The sequence below is a fragment of the Bos indicus genome, chromosome 8 (genome assembly GCF_029378745.1).
Source record: "Bos indicus isolate NIAB-ARS_2022 breed Sahiwal x Tharparkar chromosome 8, NIAB-ARS_B.indTharparkar_mat_pri_1.0, whole genome shotgun sequence".
In the NCBI taxonomy this organism is placed as follows: domain Eukaryota; kingdom Metazoa; phylum Chordata; class Mammalia; order Artiodactyla; family Bovidae; genus Bos; species Bos indicus.
The window spans coordinates 59027730-59052095 of NC_091767.1; the positions used below are offsets into that span (position 1 = coordinate 59027730).

Genomic DNA, 24366 nt, shown 5'->3' on the forward strand with positions numbered 1-24366 from the left:
AAGAAAGGACTTGCTCCACCTCAGCCCAGAATGTGGGCACATTAACCTCAGCTTCCCACCTGTCACTGCTGTGACCCTTCTGAGTCACATTCCTTCTCCTGGGCATCCTCCTACATGGCTCTCAGCCCAACTCCCACCAGGAAGGGAGGAAATGCCTGTCACAAGACCTCTTATGACCTTTGGGGATGCTTTAGGAAAACTCTGGAAGATGTGGTTCAGCTGGCCTGGGCCTTGTGCCTCCTCGCCCTGGGGGCCACAAAAGGGGCTGGGCTGCCACCCCTTAGGCACAGAGTCACCATTCAGAGGTGGGACACATCCATGCTTCTTCCCATCCTGCCTTTTCTGCATCCAGCTGGCAGTCGACACACTGTGCTAAGTACTGGGTCCTATCAGAGGAGGAGACTCCCGGCCCCACTGCTGGTTGTGGTATGTGGAGCCATCCTGAATTTCCTTCAGAATCAGTGAGGCAGGGCATCCCACAGCCCCCATAGCACACCATGAGGAGACCACAGCCCTTTCTGCCCTTACTCTCCCCTCTGGTAGGTCAGAAGGTGGGAATGCAGAGGTGCCACCTTCTGAGAGAAATGAAGTGTCCAGAACAGAGCCCTCCCATCCGCTCAGGGCAACCTTTGTCTTTCTGCTTCCTACTTCTCTCCTCCAGCCCCTGAAACTCCCTGGCCCCTGGCTGACAATTAGGATGCCACACTTCCTCCCACGTGACCACTAACCTCAACTGTGCTTTCCTGCTCACCAGGATTCACATGCTACTACCAATTTCTTAGGCCCTAACAAAAAAAAACCTTGCCATGGTAACTTCCAGAATTCCTCTTCATCTCTGGCTTTGGCTCTTGGTATCAACCCCCTGCCCCCAGCCATGATCTTTCCTAGTTCCTTATCACCCCTTCAGGTATTTGCCTTGCTCCCTTAACCATAGAGAAACCATTCTTTGCATGAGACACAGAGTCCTTCCTCACTACTGTTACTTTTTCTCTACTTACCACCAGTGAAGCATCTGTGCTTTTAGCCAAGGCCAACCCCTCAACCTGGGACTTACTCCTATTATGTTATACTTCTGCACCATGACCCTGCCTCTCTTGCAGTTCTCTCTTTCTCTCCTGCATCATGGTTTTCCTCCCACCTCACTGACTACTTCTCAGTCTCTGCTTATCGGTTCCTACTTTTTCCTCCAAATTCTTAATGTTGGGGTGTACCAGGCCTGGTCCTTAGATCGTTCCTTCATTAACAATCATTGTCTGGATGATCTTATCCAGTCTCATGGTTTTACATGCCTTTCTTTCTCCTCCCCTCCTCCCTCTCCCCCTCCTCCCTCTCCCCCTCCTCCCTCTCCCCCTCCTCCTTCATCTTCATCATCATCATCATCATCATCATCTAACCTTAATCTACCTTTCTATCTAGTTGTCTATAGTCAGGACCTTCCCTGATGAGTATTAAGCTTCTGTGTTGAGAACAGACTGTTAGAAGTATGGTCTCAGGCAGAAGTTGGGGTTAGTTATTACACTACTGCAGTAATAATAGCAGCAGAGTGAGTGAGAAGTGGTTGTGTTATGAATTCATTTCAGAAGGTAGAGACAACAGAGTGGACTGGACATGGACAGTTAGGGAAAAAATGTCAAGGAAGACATCAATGTTTTTGTCCTGAACAACTGCAAAGATGCCATTGCCATTAACTGATGTTATGAATACTGTGATTGGAGCATGTTTCATACGTGTAATGAGATAATGGATGGGCACTGGGAATCAAGAATGTACTGTTCTATAGTTTAAGATGAATATTGGACATTCAAGTATATGTGTTGATTAGACAATCTGGGCATGTAGACTGTCTATCCCGTGAAATCACGAGTTCCACTTTTAAATTCTATGTCTTTGCCATGTTAGTTATAGCTATTTGCATATAATAAATAAACATTTTAATTGAATGTAAAATAGTTCTTGAAGTTATTTTTTAAGTTTATTTTATCTTCCTTCCATTTTGAGATATAATTGACATACAGCACCGTGTGAGTTTAAGGTGCACAGCATAATCAAGGTTATTTTATTGTGACCCTTCTGGGTCCTTCTGAGCTGAGTACCCCAGTAATCCCATGGCAGGACTCCTTATTCCATAGCACTCAACATACTAATGTAATGATTTGTTTGCCTCCACAGCCCAGACTTTGTATTCAAGTACCATTAAGGTATTATTATGCTAACCACTATCCTAGGCCCTGGGCATATGAGACACTATTGTATTATTTAGGCAAGAATGAGTGAGTAATTTAACAAACAGAGACAGTAAACACAGAAAAAAGGGGGCAAAGTTGAGATATATCAAGATTAGAACACAGTCACTGACTTCATGTTTGAGCTGAGCAAAAACACGGGTTTATAGTTATACCAATCCCTAACACTGAACAATTTTGTAGGGTGGAGGGTGAGTGTTCAGAAATTTTAATTTGCATTGCCCTTGGACAACAAGGTTCAACTCACTGCTCTTCATCACACTATGAACCACCAAAACTCAGTTTATTCGTCCCCATCCCCCAAAAGCAAGTGGGCACTGGGCTGGCTTCCTGGTTCAAGCAAACCAGTCTTTTCTCTTATTATGCCCTCTTCAGGACCATGTCAGCTTCTATCCCAAGTACTCAGACTTCCATCTACATGCTCTCCCTTCCTGCTTCTCTCCTGCCTACCCTTGGGAGTTTCCATGTCCTACTGTGATGTTCATTCCCAGTGTCACTTATTCCACGCAGCTGATAGACAGAGGAGGTGGGATACAGGCAAGAGAACTACAGCCGCCTCCCAGGTGAGTTCTCCAGAAAGATCTAACATAACCGACAGGAGCAGAAGGGGAGATTCTATCATTTGTTTTTGGTATTTATCATATTATCTATATGCTATTGATAATACAAAGCACCTCCTCAAGATTGGAACACTGGCACTCTCCTAAATATCTCCCTTCCAGATTGTGACATACATATAGAAGTCATCAGTGAATTTTGCCTGGGGCAAAAAATTCCTGGCCACTCGTTCTTGACAGTACTGCCCTCCACATTGCTTCTCTGGGCCAAGGACACCATGATATTAATCAAATTCAAGTCTGACCTTTAACTTCAATGTATCTTAGACAAGGGCCTTCCTTCTCTGCTCAAGTCCCTTTTATCCACAGTCCAGGGGGTTTGGGGTTGCGGCGGGGGGTTGGGGGGTGGGTGTGGAATGCTGTCCCAGCTTAAGAGTGGGTTAAAGCTCCTTCCCTAGATAGGAAGGACATTTACCTCCATTATGCCTTCCCTGAGCACACCATGGTGGAGAAAAGCAGCAGACATACAACTCTCTGCTTAGAGATATATAAAGTGTATTGGGGTGGTATTCTGCCCACCTGCACATTAATAAAAATGACAGGAGCAGTCCTCCTCAAGGGATGCAGACACTGGGGAGACGACAAAGTCTTCTGACTGTGTTGGGTCTTCTTGAGCAGACTAGAGTTTCCTTCTGAGGTGAGAGGTGAGAGCTGAGAGTTAGGGTGGGTTCTTTGGTTGGGTGGCACAAGCCACTCGAGGACAGTGCCGAGGACAGTGGCGGGGGGCACCCAGGACTGAGGCCAAGTGGAGCTGATGGGAGCGGGAGTGGTGCCGGAGCTTACTGCCTGGGGAGTGGGTAACATCCATGAAAGCCAGGCTCATCTGCTTCTCAGGGGGTGGAAACTGGGCCTTGGGGTCCCCTCTTGTCTTCTCTGTCTTAGTTCGTCCCTTGGGACTTTTGGCTGGAGCCAAGTTTTTTTCCACATTTTCTTTTCTGGTGCTGGCCACTTTCTCAGATGCAGAGGACATGGATGCCTCATGCCCTTTGCCTTTTGTCTTGGGTGTAATACAGTGCAGAAGAGATTTCATCTTATTTATCAGGCCATATTCTGGAAGGCTGGGCCTCTTGTGAGTATGGCCTTGAACTACCTGCCTCGGAAAGACCTGACCTTGTAAAGCTTGGCCCTCCAATGGCTTACCCACATTGAGCTGGCCCAGGAAAGGCTGGCCTCGTGATGCTTGGGGCACCACAGGCTGGGCATTCTCGGGAACCCTTGCTGGTTTGAGGATAACACTGAGCTTGGCTTGACTGTCTTGCAGGTCCTTCTTCTGAGAATCCTTCCCCCTAGGGACTCCAGGAGGTAGCTCTGGGAGTTTAGGCTGAGGGTGATGCCGAGGACTATGTTGACAGGAAGCATCAAGGTGAAAGCGATGTCTCCGTTGCCAGGGGCTGCGGGGTGTCCTATTCAGAAGTATCCCTTCTGGCCTCTGGCCTTCAACAGAGTGGCTTTTTTCTCTTGTGGAGGAGAGTGTGAACCCAGCATCACCTTCTCCATGGTCCCCAGCCAATCTGGGTTTGCCTGGCTCCTCTCTCTTTTCTGCCAGTGTAGGGACTTGGGCTGAGTCCTTGCTCTTGTCAGGACTATGGAGCTCAGGGCTCCGGGGCTCAGGGCTCCAAGGCTCCTCCAGACTGGGGTTGTTCACACTGGCCTCCAGCTGAACACAAAGCACCTGGGCCTCTGTCATGTCCCCACTGACTAAGATACTGGAAGCCCAGTGGACAGAACTATGGGGTACTATGCTGGAACTGGGTTGCTTCTGTTTCTGGTGCACCGCCTTTGACTCAGTGGCCAGCTGTTCTTTGAGGTGGAGCCACTCTGGGTCTGGGGCACATGGCACATCTGGTGGGATGGGGAGTTCCTGGAGCAGTGGTTGTCCTTGGTTGTTTAAACTCTCAAGAGACTCCTGTGTACATACATCCTCTGACGTTCCTACAACTTGTTCCCTGGACTCTCTTGCCTTTAAGGGAATTCCAATTTGTGCCTCTAGGATCTTCTTTCTCAGATGGAAATTCATTTTGGCCAAGATGTGCTCCCCAAGTGAAGAGGGCCTCTCAGGCTCTGTTTGGCTTTCTATAGGCAGCATCTCAACTACTCCTTTCACCTGCGCATCAACCTGGAATTCTTCTGCAGTGTTTGAAAGAGCCTCACTGGCCTCTTGAAAGCCTGGCCCAGGACTTGGACCCTGCTCTTCAGGCGAGGTCACTTGAGTCAGAGGTTCTGTTGAGAATTCAACAGACTCAGGCACCATCTCTGTGATCATAGCTGGGGATGTGATTGACGTGGTTGCTGGGGCCATGGCCCTGGAGAGAGCCACACAATAAAGAGCAGGCAGCCCTGACAAGAAGGCCAGATACTTGTGCCGTAAAGTTATCTCCAGTTTCTCAATGGCTGCCTCTGACAGGACTCCGGGCAGCTTAGGATGTTCAGTGACAGCTTTTGGTGAGACCTGTTGCTGCTGATCAAGGACCACTGGCATCCCGGGTATAACTTCCTGTTGAAGGTCCTGGTCAGCTGCTGCCTGGAGTTCCAGGGGCTTGCTTTCCAGGATGCAGCTGAAGGGAGTCACTTCTAGGCCCCCAGGAATTATGCACTCCCAAGAACTATATACACAGGCAGGGATGTTGCCCTGGTGAATTTGTCCACATTTGGAGTCGATATGGCCCCGCAATATTGCCTTGGCCTGGTCAAATAAGTGTGGCATGGGGACTGACAATGCGTCCACAATAGGTGAGAATGGGTCATCAGCTCCAGTGGCCTCCAGAGATGTAGGCTGGGGGCCATTCACACTGTCTAGGGCTGTGCTGCTCCAGGATATAGTCTGCTGATTAGTGGGGGACAGGAGCAACTGAATGGACTGCTGGATCTTCTGGGGCAGGCCCCAGCGGTGGTGAATCAGCTGTCTCTGGAGGTGGTATTCCAGCACCCTCCTGGTGTGCTGCGGGAAGAGTAGCTCCCTTGTGAGGACTGAGACATGCTTCCCCGGCCAGAAAGTTTTCAGAGTCTCAGAAGACTGGGCTTTGTCACCAGGCTTACACTCCACGGGGCTCTGGACATGTTGATCTCTCTGGAAAACATCTGGCAAGTCCCACTGAAGCTGGAGCTGCCTCTGCAGCAGGTGCCACTCCAAGGCTTCACACTCGTCCAGAGTCAGAAATGGGACATTGATGTGAGCTTGTTGGTGAGCAGACGGAGCAACACAATCTTGTGAAGACAGAGAAGAGAGTGGAGTTGACTGGGTTGGAGTTTTAGGCAGCAAAGGGAAGAAGGAGAGTTCCTTGAAGAGAAAGGGATCCTTCAAGTGGGGCTTGGACATGCTCTCATCGTTGGAGAGGCCTTGAGAAGCCAAGAAGGTGTCAACCAGCGACTCACTGTGCAGAGAAGGCAGGCCACAGAATAGCTGGCTGTATTTTGGCTGCACGGGGCCCACTGAGTCACTAGCCTGTTGCCCAGACATTAGATAGAGGCCACTTAATTCTTTAACGGCTGAAGAGGGCAAGGCTAAAGCCTTATGGTTGGGAATTTGCTGGTAGAGGCGTCTTTGTTCTGGATCTGTAATGCACCATTCAGAAACCCAGAAGGCCTGGGTAGGCTGGCCAGCCATACCTGAACCCCAGTTCTGGTATGAAATGGTCCCAAATTTCTCAACAGAGAAACGAGAAGTATTATTGTGGATGAAAGAAACTGGTTGCTTATATACAGTTTGGTAAAATAGTGGCGGCTTTGGCATCAGCTGCCTCAGGGACTCTTCTACACGCCTGGGGAGCCCCCACCTCTGGAAATGCGTCCATTTTTTCACATGGACCTCAAGAAGTCTCAGGACTTCAGGACTCAGGAACGGCAGGTGGGCAGGGAGGACAGTGACCATCGGCAAGGCCACTGGATGTGTCAGGGTAGTAATTTCTTGTTTCAGGGTCAGCAGAGAGACCTGGGGATTTAAGGGCTGCTGGACTTGGTTCCCACAGATGAGGCTGAGGTTGCTCTGCATCATCTCCTGCAGATTCACTGAAATTCTAGGCTCCTCAGTCCCTGAGGGACCCTCTAGCACTTGGAATCCCTGCCTTAGCTTGAGATGTTCAGCCCAGTAATCATGGATGCCGGCTGCACCAGGTGACTGGGCCACTGACTGGACTAAGGATTTCTGTGACACTGTGAGGGTTGCAGATGGAAGTGAAAGGTCTTTGGAGTGTGGGGAACGATGCTCCAGACTCTGCTCAAAAGTCACATTAGACATGGACAAAACCTCTTGGCAAGAAGAGCCCTGAGAGGTATCCCCTGAAGTGGGGGAGATCAGGGTGTTCTCACCCAACAACTGCTGAATCTCCAGAGCCATGGTGTTGCAGGTTTGGCAGCAGGGATCTGCACACAGGATCTGCCGCACATTCCCCTCCTGAGGTAGCCAGCCCTGGCTGGGAAGGGAAACATAGCAAATGTATGTTACTGATGGACAGTTTGTTACTGTTTGTTACTCTTGGCCAGTGTGTGGCCCTGGGCCTGCCCTCCCCTAGTCCAGTAAACTCTGGGGCCTGCAACCACTGGGTGTTTAAGTGTCTACTTTTCTTCCTAGGGAAATGCCATTTGGCAAGCTGTAGTGGGCTGGGCTGAGAGCCTGGAGCTTGTTGGGCAAGGTCTCAGACAACGGATGGAAATACAGGGCCTTGAGAAACTGGGAGGCGGGTGAGCTCTCTGCTGACCTGTGCTGAGAAGCTGAATTAGGAGAAGGGAACCAGGCAGGTGGGGGAGCCAATGGTTAGCTGATGGGGCAGCACCAGAGATATCACCAGGTAGAACCTGGAGTCAGCCTCGCTTGGGGCCACGGAAGTCCTGTGGGAGCTCTGCATTCTGGGGATTAGATGTACACATCTCTTAAGAGCCAATTCCTCATTCTGCAGAGCTCTTAAGAAGGGGATAATATGACAAGCTCCTCCCTGAGGGTTGTCCCAGGAACTGGCCTTCCTGAAGACAGAACCAGAGGAGGTAATGTCAGCAGGGTCCAGGGGTCTGCCCTTGAAAGGCAGCGGCTGTAAAGAGAATATGAAAACGATGACTTGTTTATGCACTTAACTATCCACTCTCCTGACTGGGTAACTTGTCTCATGGTTGGGAGAAAACCCACATCATTAAATTCTGTCAAATCCTGACTTCCAGCACCTTTGTGAGCCTAGCCCAGAGCACAGCTGGAAGACCCCTCTCCACTGAGACGTCTGACCCCACCCTCTCCTCCACCAACTCTCACCCAGGGCTCCAGGCTCCATGTGTCTGGCTCCCTCTCAGCCATTCTCCTTCTGCCCAACCCTGCCGCAGGCCAAACACAGAAATTACCACAGGCCATACTAGGAGGTGGGAGACTGCAAAGAGCAAGAGATCACCTTCGCATGACTGAGAGCAGCTCCCACAGCTTGTCAGCTTCTTTCCAGGAATGTCTCCTAGCTGAGAAACCAGGAGACAGTGTTACACAGAACAGAAGGGGATTCAGGGACATCCTACAGGAATCTAAAAGCCTTGAACGACAGGAGACTGCAGACCCCTACCCCACCCCCATAAAAGTCTTCTGGGAGAATCTGTCAACTTGGGGATTGGAGCCTTCAGCAGTTAGAGCACCTGGTACCTGGCACTAAGGGTCACTGGGGGACAGGGTCCATGGGAACCTCACCCCCAGGGGAGGGAAGTCAGGGCAGAGACTAGGACTTTACCTCTTGATGCTGCATCTCTAGCCCTTTGTCTGACTTTTCGGTGACGCTTAAAGACAAAAGAGTTGGAGTGTGAAGTTGGGACACCATTTTCTTTTTCACGTCCAAACCAAGACAAAGCTAATATAGATTACCTAATCCTTTTTAATTTACCTGTATTTTACTTAATTTCCTAACTTTTCATACTCATTTTTTTTTGTCTCAATATTTGTCTTATTTCTGATTCATTTTGAGGCTCTTCTGTCCTCCACACCTCCCATTTATTTCCTAAGAGAAGTTCTGTATCAAGCTTATAATGGAACAAGAGAAAGGGTGGAACAGAATAAAGTTGTGTAGATTTAATAACCAAAGGACTTCAATTTACAAATGCCTTAATGGACCACAAACCAGAAAAATCTCCCATAAAGGGAAGTCTTCTAAGATCCAGTGAGGCACAATCCATTTCATCTAAGTCTCAACCCAAGCCAGATAGAGATGTTCTTGATTTTTCAATTAGAATATACTGCAGGGATGGTCTGGTAAGAAATGATTTCTAGGCGCTGAGAAGAGAAATACCATATAAGAGTAACTAATGGATGGTAAAAAAAAAATAATAATATGGGTGGGGAGGTAGACAGGTTGAGAGGAAGGATAAAAGGAAAGACACTGGGAGCTTAACGCATCTTATCTAAGGCTTAACTAGTTCAGTCCTGGTCATAGTGTTTCCCTACCCGGCAGCAGCTCCTTTTATGTTCCGTTAATCCATGGTAACTCTTTTTCACTTGCCAGATGATTAGAATAATAATGAAGATGGAGCCATAGGTATATAGGGGATACCCCAAATCCCAGAGAACAAAAGTCTGGCTCATCATGGTCTAAACCTCATAATCACGAGGAGACCAACCATCCCTATGAATGTAGGCATTCAGAGTCCTGGCACCTACTGACTTCCAATGCTTGCTACACATTGCTGTCTCCAACCTCACAGATGACGGAACCAAGCCACCAGACTGCATCACAAAGCCCTTCTGTTCCACAAGGTAGGTATGGTGTCAGAGAGCTTCACCTGTCTAGGAAGTCCATGTGGTAATTCCGTCTGCAGATGAGGGGGTCTGGTTGTAAGGAATGAAGGTGCCACTCACAGGCAGTGTCTGTGGTCCCACTCTGTCTTCACTCTCCATACCCTCCACCAGCCTGATGGCCAGTCTGGTTATGGCTTGGAAATGGAGAGCTTTGATGTTACAGGCAGTGGGTGATGGGAAATCAGAGGTGTATGAAGGGACCATGGCTGAAGTGGCAGGGACAGGTAAAAGTGGTAGCATCTTTAAAACGACATTGTGGGAATCAGAAAGGAATACCTCCCAGACTGTGTGGCCTCAAGCTTGCGGATGAGTGAGAAGAGACTGTAAACATTGCCTTCCATTGAGACATATTAATGAGATTTCCTTGTGCATCTCTTTTAAGAGTTAGTTTTCTAGAGCTGTTTTTAACTATGTTACAGAATTCTGTCTTCTCACAGAGATGCGTACCTGCAGAGATGTGTACCTGCAGAGGTGTGTACCTGCAGAGATGTGTCAGTGACCACTTCTGACTTAAAGTCATAAAGTAGTTGCTGATTGTGGTTAGATCTACTCATCTATTCTGGATGTCTGCTGTTTGCCTAAAGGAATTTTGTTTGTTTGCTTGTTTTTTAACTAGAATTTTTTAAAACTTTAAGCAAGCCAGTTGTTTTCTAATTCATCACCAGGGCCCATCACTCCTATGTGCTGACCATTTATTTACACATTTATGTTACTTACCTGACCTCTGTGGATATTGTCATATTTCTCTAACACTCTAATTTTTAAGTTTCTTTGAGGAAAAAAATCTTTCCCTGGTGACAGTGGTCTCACAGCCAAAAATCCTTGAGCTCAAAATCTCTGAAGATACTCCTTGGTCCTTCCTCCAGTATCTAATCTTTCACCCAACTGAAGACTGCTGTTGCTGCTGCTAAATCGTTTCAGTCGTATCCAACTCTATGCAACCCCATAGATAGCAGCCCAACCAGGCTCCTCTGTCCCTGGGATTCTCCAGGCAAGAATACTGGAGTGGGTTGCCATTTCCTTCTCCAATGCATACATGCAGGCTAAGTCACTTCAGTGATGTCCGACTCTGTGCGACCCTATGGGCAGCAGCCCTCCAGGCTCCTCTGTCCACAGGACTCTCCAGGCAAGAATTCTGGAGTGGGTTGCCATTTCCTTCTCCCAACTGAAGACTGGTGAGCCCTCAATCTATGCTCAGCCCTAAGCAAAGCAGTGTTAAGAGTACAAAGACATTTGAGTCATGCTGCCTTTCTGCTATCCAGACAGCCTATTTTCCAACATAAGACATCACACAAAGCAAGAGCCAACAATCCAAAACATACGGGATCATACACTCACTTGTGAGGCCCAGGTCACAAACATCCCATTCCAGAGGAGAGAAAGCACAGTGAGGATTAGCGTGGTTAGAGAGGGCTCCTGGATAGATTAACGTAAGAGTTAGGTCTAAAAGTGCAGGCTACAGGCAAAAGGAGTGTATTCTAGGTGGGAGAGAAACTTGCTAACAAACGCAGAACACTGAGGAATGGGCGACTAGCACATCTGGCAGTTAGAAATGTGGTCCATTTCTAGCAGAGGCATAGGTGGGCAGACTGGGGAGGACTTGTGGGATAAAGATTGGAGAAGTTGGGCCTCTTGATAAAGGATCAATGCATTTAACTGATTTCAATCACTGAGATTGTTTTGTTCTGTTTTTTGTAAGTAGACATACATATACATGGTGGGCTTCCCTTGTGGCTCAGCTGGTAAAGAATCCACCTGCAATGTGGGAGACCTGGGTTCGATCCCTGGGTTGGGAAGACCCCTGGAGAAGGGAAAGGCTACCCACTCCAGTATTCTGGCCTGGAGAATTCCGCAGACTGTATAGTCCATGGGGTCTCAAAGAGTCAGCACAACTGAGCGACTTTCACACTTCAGTATGCATGGTACAAAATTCAATAGGCAGAATAAGGTATGTATAAAATATGTTTTCTTCTCAATCTCTCATCTCCCATTTTTCTTCCCTTGAGACAGTCATTTCTATCAGATTCCTGTGTATCTTTCTTAACTAGTCTAATATAGTCAAAACCAAATGGATTTGCATGTATTTCTCTAAGAACAATAGTATAGACAGTTTTCTCTCTTATTTAATTTGATAATTAAATATATCTTGTGCATGTCACTTTTTAAAATGGCTGTCATGTCTTCCTTGATATAACACAAGTCACCTTCAGTTCTCTATTCATGGATATTTACTTCAGTTCAGTTCAGTTCAGTCGCTCAGTCGTGTCCGACTCTTTGCGACCCCATGAATCGCAGCACGCCAGGCCTCCCTGTCCATCACCAACTCCCGAAGTTCACTCAGACTCACGTCCATCGAGTCAGTGATGCCATCCAGCCATCTCATCCTCTGTCGTCCCCTTCTCCTCCTGCCCCCAATCCCTCCCAGCATCAGAGTCTTTTCCAATGAGTCAGCTCTTCGCATGAGGTGGCCAAAGTACTGGAGTTTCAGCTTTAGCATCATTCCTTCCAAAGAAATCCCAGGGCTGATCTCCTTCAGAATGGACTGGTTGGATCTCCTTGCAGTCCAAGGGACTCTCAGGAGTCTTCTCCAACACCACAGTTCAAGGGACCTTTTGCACGGAATAAAAATCTCATATATATAAATCCTTGTATATACATATGGGTATATATGTAAGAAAAATTCCTACAAGTGAATTGATATCTTAACAATATTGTCTTTCAATTCACAGAAATGGTACATCTCTCCATTTTTTTAGGGTATTTTTATTTTCTCCTAGAAATTTTTTAGTTTCTTTGTACAAGTCTTGTACATATTTTGTGAATTTATCCCTATGTCAAATCTATGATGTTATTCAAAGTGATATTGTTTTTTATTTCAATTTCTAATGTTTGTTGTTTGTATATAGAAATAGAAATTGAATATTTATCTTCTATGTTTCAATCTTGCTAAATTCACTTATTAGTTGTAGTAGCTATGTTTTGTAAATTCTTTAGAATTTTCCAAATTGATGATAATATCTGACAATTCTACATCTTCTTTTCCAACCTGAATGCCTTTTATTTCTCCATTATTGCACTGACTAGAACATTCAGTATAATGCTGACAAGAAGTGGTGAGAGCAGACATATTTGCCTTGTTACCGATCTTAGAGGGAAAACATTCCCTTTTTTTGCTCCTTAAACTTGATAATTTCAAATCTCCTATCTTTAAGTCTGCTGTTCCTTTCTTCTGCCTGCATAAATCTGCTGTTAAATCCCTCTAGGGAATCTTTCCATCCACTTACTGTATTTTTTAGCTCTAGAATTTCTAGTTTCTTTTTATTTCTCTTTGTTGACATTCTCATTTTGTTCATATATTTCTTATTTCCTTTAGTTCTTTACCTGTGTTTTCATTTAGTTTCCTTCAGCATATTTCAGAGAGCTGTTTTAATGTCTTTATTTAGTAAATCTAATTAATGCCTGTGCTTCTTCAGGGATAGTTTTTAACAGTTTATTTTCTTCCTTTAAATAGGCCATGATCTCCTATTTATCGGTATCCTTTGTGACTTTTTTGTTGAAGGTTGGGCATCTGTAAAAATAGCTACCTCTCTCAGTCTTCGCAGATTGGCTCTATGCTGGAGTAGTCCTCTCATTAGCTGGGCATGCTGTTAGCCTAGCGATCAGCTCAGTGGAAAAGTTTAAGGTCTTCTCGGGTCTCTTCTAAACAGGTGTCTTGGCTGGACATATTTATGGCTTTTTCAATTCCCTCATACACATGGCTACATTTAAGTGTCTCAGTCTCCCAAAGAATCTCACTTTAGCTTCTTCTTTGGGCCTTCAGTGGTCTACTTTATGTCTCCATCCATAATCTCTTACCCAGGAGGTCTGTAGTCCCCTTATTTATAACTTACATGAGCAGTATCCACCATTTCTCTCTGTCTAAGACCTGAATTAGAGGTATAGAGCCCAATCCTTAGGCAGCCCTAAGATAGTCGTAACATTCAAATAAGGACCGCTCTGCTCAAGTCAGACATGACTTAGTGAATGAACAACTAACTGCTCCCTTTGTTTCAAGGGAGGGAACTGTGTATTGGGCTGCCACTTCCTCTACACCAGAACTACACTGCACTCAGAAGGGGAGTGGGGCAAAAAGTACAAACGTCATGAAATATTTTACTGTTTTGAATGTGACTTTTCTTGATTGAATATTTGCTTGGTTGTTATAGCCTTTTGACAATTTTTTGTAGTTTTTATAAGGATTTTATACCAGTTTCTGGTAGTTTTTTGGTGTTCCATGGGAGAACAAGGGCTTAAGAGATTCCCAGTCCACCGCTTTTCTCTATAAATATTCTTTTTTTTTTTTTCTATAAATATTCTTGAGTTTTGTTTTGCAATTCAGTTAAGTTACTTGGAAACAATTTGATTCTTTCAGGTATTCCTCACAAGCCTCATTAGTCATCAACATTTAGTCCAAGATTTTTACTTACTACTGAGGTAGGGCCTTTCTTGGTACTCAACCCAATGCCCTAGTTATTACGAAGTTCTCTATTTTAACTGTTGGAATAGGCTCTCTATCTGCCTCTGTATGTGACCTCTGAGTACTATGCCCTTATATTTTTTCAGGTGTCTTTTTTAACCCTTCCTCTGGTACTTTTCTCAGAAGCATATTCTGACCAATCCTCGGCTGCACATTTGAGGCGGACCTTCTTCATATCCCAAGAGTTCTCTCTATATCCAGCCCTCTCTTCTCAGATAATCTGCACTGTGAATTCTAGCTGCCTTGGATTCCTTTGACTCCCAGCTCCACCCTCTCAACTCACAGACTGAAGTATGGATAACCATTTCTGAGCCATTCTTCAGCTGTGCAGAAAACAGCATTGGAAATACGTATCAGTTCACTTCAGTTCAGTTGCTCAGTCATGTCCAACTCTGAGACCCATGGACTGCAGCATATCACGCTGCCCTGTCCATCACCAACTCCTGGAGCTTGCTCAAACTCATGTCCATTGTATCGGTGATGCCATCCAACCATCTGATCCTCTGTCGTCCCCTTCTCCTCCTGCCTTCAACCTTTCACAGCATCAGGGTCTTTTCCAGTGAGTTAGTTCTTCACATCAGATGGCCAAAGTACTGGAGTTTCAGCTTCAACATCAGTCCTTCCAATGAACATTCAGGACTGATTTCCTTTAGGATGGACCGGTTGTATCTCCTTACAGTCCAAGGGACTCTCAAGAGTCTTCTCCAACACCACAGTTCAAAAGCATCAATTCTTCCATGCTCAGCTTTCTTTATAGTTCAATTCTCATATCCATACATGACTACTGGAAAAACATAGCTTTGACTACATGGAACTTTGTCGACAATGTAATCTCTCTGTTTTTTAATATGCTGTCTAGGTTGGTCATAGCTTTTCTTCCAAGGAGCAAGAATCTTTTATGGCTGCAGTAACCATCTGCAGTGATTTTAGAGCCCAGAAAAATAAAGTTTCTCACCGTTTCCATTGTTTCCCCATCTATTTGCCATGAAATGATAGAACCGGATGCCATGATGTTAGTTTTCTGAATGCTGAGCTTTAAGCCAACTTTTTCACTCTCTTTCACCTTCATCAAGAGGGTCTTTAGTTCTTCTTCGCTTTCTGCCATAAGGGTGGTGTCATCTGCATATCTGAGGTTATCGATATTTCTCTCAGAAAACTTGATTCCAGCTTGTGCTTCATCCAGCCCGGCATTTCGCATGATGTACTCTGCATATAAGTTAAATAAACAGAGTGACAATATACAGTCTTGATGCACTCCTTTCCCAATTTGGAACCAGTCTGTTGTTCCATGTCCAGTTCTAACTGTTGCTTCTTGGCCTGCATACAGATTTCTCAGGAGGCAGGTCAGGCGGTCTGGTAGTCCCATCTCTTTCAGAATTTTCCACAGTTTATTGTGATCCACACAGTCAAAGGCTTTGGTGTAATAAAGCAGAAGTTGATGTTTTTCTGGAACTCTCTTGTATTTTTGATGATCCAGCAGATGTTGGCAATTTGATCTCTGCTTTCTCTGCCTTTTCTAAATCTGGCTTGACATTCTCATTTCATGTACTGTTGAAGCCTGGCTTGAAGAATTTTGAGTGTTACTTAGCATGTGAAATGAGTGCAATTGTGCAGTAGTTTGAACATTCTTTGGCATTGCCTTTCTTTGGGGTTGGAATGAAAACTGACCTTTTCCAGTCGTGTGGCCACTGTTGAGTTTTCCGAATTTACTGGCATATTGAGTGCAACACTTTCACAGCATCATCTTTCAGGATTTGGAATAGCTCAACTGGAATTCCATCACCTCCACTAGCTTTGTTTGTAGTGACACTTCCTAAGGCCCACTTGACTTTGCATTCCAGAATGTCTGGCTCTAGGTGAGTGATCACACCATATCTAGGTCATGAAGATCTTTTTGTATAGTTCTTCTGTATATTCTTGCCATCTCTTCTTAATATCCTCTGCTTCTGTTAGGTCTATACCATTTCTGTCCTTTATTGTGCCCATCTTTGCATGAAATGTTCCCTTGGTAGCTCTAATTTTCTTAAAGAGATCTCTATAGTCTTTCCCATTCTATTGTTTTCCTCTATTTCTTTGCACTGATCACTGAGGAAGGCTTTCTTGTGTCTCCTTGCTATTCTCTGGAACTCTGCATTCCTTTTCTCCTTTGCCTTTAGCTTCTCTTCTTTTCTCAGCTATTTGTAAGGCCTCCTCAGACAACCATTTTGCCTTTTTGCATTTCTTTTTCTTGGGGATGGTCTTGATTGCTGCCTCCTGTACAATGTCATGAACCTCCGTCCATAGTTCTTCAGTCACTCTGTCTATCGGATCTAATCCCTGGAATTTGTCACTTCCACTGTATAATCATAAGGAATTTGATTTAGATCATACCTGAATGGTCTAGTGGTTTCCCCTACTTTCTTCAATTTAAATCTGAATTTTGCTATGATCTGTGCTATGATCTGTGCTATGATCTGTGCTACAGTCAGCTCTAGGTCTTGTTTTTGCTGACTATATTGAGCTTCCTCATCTTTGGCTGCAAAGAATATAATGAAACTGATTTCAGTATTGACCATCTGGTAATGTTCATGTGTAGCATCATCTCTTGTGTTGCTGGAAGAGGGTGTTTCCATGACTAGCACTTTCTCTTGGCAAAACTGTTAGCCTTTGCCCTGCTTCATTTTGTACTCCAAGGACAAATTTGCCTGTTACTCCAGGTGTTTCTTAACTTCCTACTTTTGCATTCCAGTCCCCTATAATGAAGAGGACATCTTTTTGCATGTTGGTTCTAGAAGGTCTTGTAGGTCTTCATAGAACTATTCAACTTCAGCTTCTTCAGCATTACTGGTTGGGACATAGACTTGGATTACTGTGATACTGAACGGTTTGCCTTGGAAACAAACAGATCATTCTGTTATTTTTGAGATTGCATCCAAGTACTACATTTCAGACTCTTTTGTTGACTATGAGGGCTACTCCATTTCTTCTAAGGGATTCTTGCCCACAGTAGTAGATATAATGGTCATCTGAGTTAAATTTGCCCATTCTAGTCCATTTTAGTTCACTGATTCCTAAAACGTCCATGTTCACTCTTGCCATCTCCTGTTTGACCACTTTGAATTTACCTTGATTCATGGACCTAACATTCCAGGTTTCTATGCAGTATTGTTCTTTAAAACATCAGACTTTACTTCTGTCACCGGTCACATTCACAACTGGGTATTGTTTTTGCTTTGGCTCCATCTCCTCATTCTTTCTGGAATTATTTCTCCACTCTTCTCCCATAGCCTATTGGGCACCTAACAACCTAGGGAGTTCATCTTTCAGTGTCATATCTTTTTGCCTTTCACACTGTTCATGGGGTTCTCAAAGCAAGAATATTGAAGTGGTTTTCCAAGTGGAAATATATATAGTGTGTCCACTAAGTCTCTGGTCAAAATGATAATCTGCACATATACAGGATGAGACTCTGTGAAATCTAGCTTAGGACAGCTGCTGGAGCTGTGAACTGAATGGAATTTCAGGAGGTTTAATGGCACTGCTGGATATAGGAACCCAATGGGTCAAAATGGAGGGAACTTACTGAAACATCAAGGACACTCAATAGGCCTTCCAAAAAGTTCACACTGTAGGATAAAAAACTCTAGACCTTGATAAGGTCACTCTAATCCCACCCCAACAAAGGTTAGAAAAATCCTTGAAAAAAAATGTACTGATCTGCCAGCAAATTAACTATCTGTCAGAATAAATATCAATATTTCTCTAAATGTGAGACTGAGACAAAACTAATACAATTAGGTAAAGTTTAAAAATAAAATTAAATTAAAAAAAAAAGAAGTATAAGATTAACCTAGAATATCTTGTGCCAAAAAGTATGTTAAGTCCTCAAAAATTCATGAAGACATATCAAAAGAACACAAGAGACAACTTAAAGGAGCTACCTCTGGCCAAGTAAAGGACAATTTGAGCATCAAAATAGTGATAATAATGCATAACATAAGGTTAAGAATCAATTAATCCATACTGATATAAATAATATGAAAAGAGGGAAGTTCTTGCTTCCAGAAGAATGTCAACTTATAAATATAGAAGAAATAATGATAGAAAGTCTATAATGATTGCTACAAATAGTGACTGAAAATTTGATGAGGAATACTGAGTGGCTTCACTTTGACTTTTCATTTTCATGCATTGGAGAAGGAAATGGCAATCCACTCCAGTCTTCTTGCCTAGAGAATCCCAGGGACGGGGGAGCCTGGTGGGCTGCTGTCTATGGGGTCACACAGGGTCGGACACGACTGAAGTGACTTAGCAGCAGAATACTTTCAGACTCAGAGTATCTTGCCATAAGTTAAGGCACCGTCTTAATTCAATTTAACATCATTAATATTGGGACAAATCAAATCATTTGCTTCCTGATACAATGCACTGAAAAGAACACTATCACTTTGGTTGCATAACTGTCAAAATTGCATAACTTGAATCTAATCATGAGGAAACACTGAACAAATGGATACTCTATAAAATAAATGGATACTCTATAAAATAACTGGTCTGTATCCTCCCAACAAGAAGAGACAAGACAACTAAATGCAATGCATGAGAGAAAATTAGCTATAAAGGATATTATAAGAGTAATATTGTCAGTTTTTACTCTTCAGAAAGATTGCTTTATAGGGGACAGACTTTAGGGGAACAAGAATTTTAAAAATGACCATTAGGATCACATTGCCTAGCTCAAAGTATTGGGATGCTATATCTAGCCCATACTAGACATAGTTGGGGCTTAGACTGGGTTTTTAGCAGTAGATTTGTTAAGAAGCTGTGCAATTTAGAACATATTTGGAAACACATCTACTGGTAAATTGAATATTAGGTGTGAAGGTAAAATAAAGAATTAAAATTCTTAGTTTATTATTGCCCTGAGGAATTGGATGGATGGTACTGTGAATGATAAGGTGAAAACTTATGGAATATGGATTCTGGGAGCTCAGGAATGAATACTTCTTTACTTGACTATATTATGTCTGAGGTACCTATTATATTTTCTTTTTTTTTTTTTTTTTTTGGTACCTATTATATTTTCAAGCAAAAATATATATGGAATTGGATGTACAGGTCTGGAAGTCAGGGTGTAGCTCTCAGCTAGAACTATAAACTTCAGAGTCATTTTGTTTTTGGTGCTGTTTAATCTCTAAGTTATGTCCAACTCTTTGTGACCCCATGGACTGCAGCACAACAGGCTCCTCTGTCCTCCACTATCCCCCAGAGTTTGTTTAAATTCATGTCCACTGAGTATGTGATGCTATCTAACCATCTCATCCTCTGAGGATCAGAGTCATTAGCTAGACATAATTGAGATATGTGGCCAGATAAAAAATAAAATTAGAAAAGAAAAGAAAATTAAGCAGTAATTGAAGTGTTGAAGTAATCTAGGGTTACTTCGACACTTAGAGTCTGGTAGAGGAGGAAGAGACAGCAAAGGAAATCAGAAAGGATGGATGGTGAGTTTAAAGAAAAGGAAGAGTGTGGTGTTCTTCTAGAAGTATTTCAAGAAAAAGGAAATGGTCAACTGTGTCAAATGCCAACAGAAGGTCTACTAAAGTGAAGATGTAAAATGACCATTGACTTTAGTGAGATATGAGTCATTGTGACGCTGACAAAGGTCCATTTCAGCAGAGCTGTGGGTAAAAAACCTGGTTAGAGGAGGTTCATCAAACAATGGAAAGTGAAAAAATAGAGCAAATGAGTATAAATATACAACACTTTCAAGAAATTTTACTGTGAAGGAGAACAAAAGACTTGTAAACAGAAACAATACAAGATCAAGGTTGTGTGTATATAAGAGTGTGTATGTTAACTTTGGTAGTCTAGCATATATTTGTGTGTTGATAAGAGTAATCTAGATATGAAGAAAATGATGGAAGGAGGGAGAGAAAACTTAAAGGCAGTTTAGTTCATAGAAAAGAATACAGAAGGAGAAATATTGGCAGAATTTTATGGGAAAATGTTGTTTAGTCACTCAGTTCTGTCCGACTCTTTGTGACCCCATGGACTGCAGCATATCAGGCTTCCCTGTCCTTTACCATCTCCTGGAGTTTGCTCAAACTCATGACCACTGAGTCACTGGGAAAATGAGAACCTTTCTTTTCCAACTGTACTTATTTTCTATACAAAATTGTAGTTGTTCCTCATCTGAGTGTTAAGGGGGAGGGTGGCACAACTATAAAATAAAATGGGGGTGTGAAATGGCTGGCTTAGGAGTGAAAAAAGTGTTAGTACAAGTGACCATTTGAGAATTATAGTTAACAAGTGCAATGAATCCAGTCAGCACTGTTAAATGATTTCTCCTGTAAGGTTCAGTAGCTGTGTGAACTAAACAGATAATTTAGGTTAGCCAAGGTGTGAGTTTCACTAAGCAAGGATTATGGACAAAAAAGAGGAGCAATATGGTAGATAGGGAAACAATGGAAACAGTGAGAGACTTTATTTTTTGGTCTCCAAAATCACTGCAGATAATGACTGCAGCCAAAAAACTTAAAAATGCTTGCTCCTTGGAAGAAAAGCTATGACCAACCTAGACAGCATATTAAAAAGCAGAGATATTACTTTGCCAACAAAGGTCCATCTAGTTAAAGCTTTGGTTTTCCCAGTAGTCATGTGTGGATATGAGAGTTGGACTATAAAGAAAGCTGAGCACCAAAGAATTGATGCTTTTGCACTGTGGTGTTGGAGAAAACTCTTAAGAGTCCCTTGGACAGCAAGGAGATCCAACCAGTCCATCCAAGAGGAAATCAGTCCTGAATATTCATTGGAAGGACTGATGCTATAGCTGAAACTCCAATATTTTGTCCACCTGATGCGTAGAACTGACTCATTGGAAAAAACCCCTGATGCTGGGAATGATTGAAGGTGGGAGGAGAAGGGGACAACAGAGGATGAGGTGGTTGGATGGCATCACCAACTCAATGGACATTAGTTTGAGTAAGTTCTGGGAGTTGGTGATGGACAGGGAAGCATGGCACATTGCAGTCCCTGGGGTCGCAAAGAGTCAGACACAACTGAGCAACTGAACTGAATCGAACTGAAAAAGGCCATTTTCAGTACTAGTTCATGGACTCCAGTCTGGCTAGGAAGAGAAGTGAGCATATGTATGATAAAGGTGTAGGATAGTGAAAGAGTTTAGTCACTGAATTGAAAGTCATAATAGGCAAAACTGGAAATAATCCAACTGTTTATCAGTTGATGAATGGATTAATAAAATGTCATATGCATAAAATGGAATATTATTTGGAAATTAAAAGAAATAAAGTACTGATATATGCTATAATATGGATAAACCACAAAAACATTATGCTAAGTGAAAGAATCCAGTCACAAAATATCCCATATGGTATTATTCTATTTATATATCAATAAAATGTCCAGAAAGGCAAATATACATAAATAGTATATTAGTTTCCTAAGCCTAGCAGCAGTGAGGGAAAGCAGATACAGGGTTTCTTACTGGAGTAAAAAAAATTCTGAAATTTATATGGTGATGGTTACACAACTCTGAATACACTAAAAAACATTTAATTGTAAACTTGAAATGGGTGAACTAATGTAGTATGTGAATTATAGCTCAATAAAGTTATTTTTTTAATAACTTAAAGACTTTGTACATACAAAAATTGAAAGAATATGTCATCAGGAATCCAGAATTTTAAAGGAAGTCATTAGACAGAAGGAAAATTATACCAATTGGAAATAAAATCACAGAAAGGAATGAACTATAAATGGTAAGACCATAGGTGAACATATATTTTTCCTATTATTTATATCTCTGAAAATAATTGACTGCCTGAACAGAAATAACAACATATTATGTGGTTTGAAATATATGTATAAGCAAAATGTATGACAATATCATAAAGGCAGAGAATGGAGAAAGTGAAATATACTACTGTTAATGTCTCCTACATGTGTAGTGTTATAGTATCACTTGAAGTTAGTTGTTAAAATGTTGAAGAGTTAAACAGCAAACCCTAACACAACTATACAAAATATGTCCTCTGACCATAATGGAATTAAATTAGAAATCAATTACATAAATACATCTGGAAATCATCAAATATTTGGAATCAAATCAGTTCAGTTCAGTTCAGTTCAGTTGCTCAGTCGTACCCAACGCTTTGCGACCCCATGGACTGCAGCACGCCAGGCCTCCCTGTCCATCACCAACTCCTGGAGTTTACTCAGACTCATGTCCATTGAGTCAGTGATGCCATCCAACCATCTCATCCTCTGTCGTCCCCTTCTCCTCCTGCCTTCAATCTTTCCCAACATCAGGGTCTTTTCAAATGAGTCAGTTTTTCACATCAGGTGGCCAAATAACACACTCCTAAATAAATCAGTAAAAGGAAAAAAAATTTAAAAGGAAACTAAAAGTACTTTAAACTTTTAAAATATATTCTGACTGAAATCAGAATAAAAATTTGTGGGACATAGAGTGAGAGAAATATGTAGTACTAATCAGGTATATTTAAAAGAAGAAAACACTCAAATCAACAATTTCAGCTTTCATCTTAAGAAACAAAAAAACAAATAAAATTCAAAGTAAGGAGAAAGAAGGAAATAATAGATACGAGAAGGGAAATCTGTAAAATAGAAAACAGAAAAATAATAGAGAAAATTGAGAATTTCAAAGGCTCTTTCTTTGAGATTATCAATAAAATGGATAAATTCTAGCCAGACTGATCAGGAAAAGTGAAGTGAAAGTTGCTCAGTTGTGTCCAACTCTTTTCGACCAGTCCATGGAATTCTCTAGGCAAGAATACTGGAGTGGGTAGCCTTTCCCTTCTCCAGGGGATCTTCCCAATCCAGGAATTGAACCCAGGTCTCCTGCATTTCAGGCAGATTCTTTACCAGCTGAGCCACAAGGGAAGCCCAAGAATACTGGAGTGGGTAGCCTATTCCTTCTCCAGGGCATCTTCCCAATCCAGGAATTGAACCAGGATCTCCTGCATTGCATGGATTCTTTACCTACTGAGCTATCAGGGAAGCAATCAGGAAAAAGAGAGGATCAAAATTACCAATACAGGGAATGAGAGAGATGACATCACCAGCAACTCTAGAGATAATAAAAGAATAAGAGACTATGATGAGCAACTTTATGCCAATAAATCAACAACTTAGATGACAATGACAAATTCCTTGCAAAACACAAACTACCAAGGCTCACACAAAAAGAAACAGACAACCTCAGTAGCCTTATATCTATAAAGCAAATTGAATTTTTAGTCAAAGACCTTCCCACAAAGAAAAATCCAGAGTCAAGTGTCTTTGCTGATTGTTTCTACCAAACATTTAAGGAAGAAACAATAATAATTCTCTACAAACTCATTTGTAAAATTGAAAAGGAAGGAATATTTCCCAACTTGTTCCATAAGGCCAGTAGTACCTTGATGCCAAAACCAGAAAAATATATTATTTTTTTAAAAAGTACAGTTAAGTATCACTCATGCGCATAGATACAAAGCTTTTAAGAAAAGGTTTTGCAAATTGAAACAAAAAATTTATAAAAAGGATAATACATCATGACCAAGTGAGGTTATCACAGAAATATAAGGTTGATTTAACATTTGAAAAGCATCATATTGATGCAATTTATAACATTAACAAACTAAAAAAAATATATCATTTCAACAGTGTAGAAAAAAACATTTGACAAAATCCAACATGAATTCCCAATTTTTTTAAATCTCAGCAAACTAGGAAAGGAATTCCTTCACCTGATAAAAGGCATCTATGAAAACCCCATTGGTAAGGTCATACTTAATGGTGAGAGACTAGATGCCTCTCCTCTAAGATTAGTAACAATTCAAGGATATCCACTTTTGCAACTTCTATTAAACATTGTACAGAAGGTCCTAGCAAATGCTATGACATTAGAGGAAGAAACAAAAGGCAACCAGACTGGAAAGGAAAATTGACTTTATTCACAAATGGTATGATTGTCTACACAGAAAATCCTGTGGAATTTGAAAAAAAAAAAAAAGCACTATTAGAGCTGTAAGTGAATTTAGCAAGGTTGTAAGATACAAAGCAGATATACAGATTCAGCTGTATTTTGGTATACTGGTAATGAACAAACGGAAATTTAAATTTGAAAAAATCAATACCATTGAAACAGTATAAAAACATGAAATAGTTAGGGATAAACTTAGCAAAAATATAAGAATAATAATAATACACTGCATCTTTAAAACACTCCTCAGT

At 42.4% G+C, this 24366-nt stretch overlaps 1 protein-coding gene across 1 annotated transcript; it reads right to left on the reverse strand.

Moving 5' to 3' along the window:
* Positions 1–1388: 1388 nt before the first annotated feature.
* Positions 1389–10985, reverse strand: LOC109562505 (protein SPATA31F1-like). Its single transcript, XM_019965560.2, has 4 exons — positions 9261–10985; positions 8554–8599; positions 8230–8290; positions 1389–7269 (listed from the first exon to the last, which is right to left on the reverse strand). Exons 1-4 carry the CDS (start codon positions 9399–9401, stop codon positions 3519–3521), a joined length of 3999 nt encoding a protein of 1332 aa, XP_019821119.2. The 5' UTR covers positions 9402–10985; the 3' UTR covers positions 1389–3518.
* Between the last annotated feature and the right edge of the window lie 13381 nt (positions 10986–24366).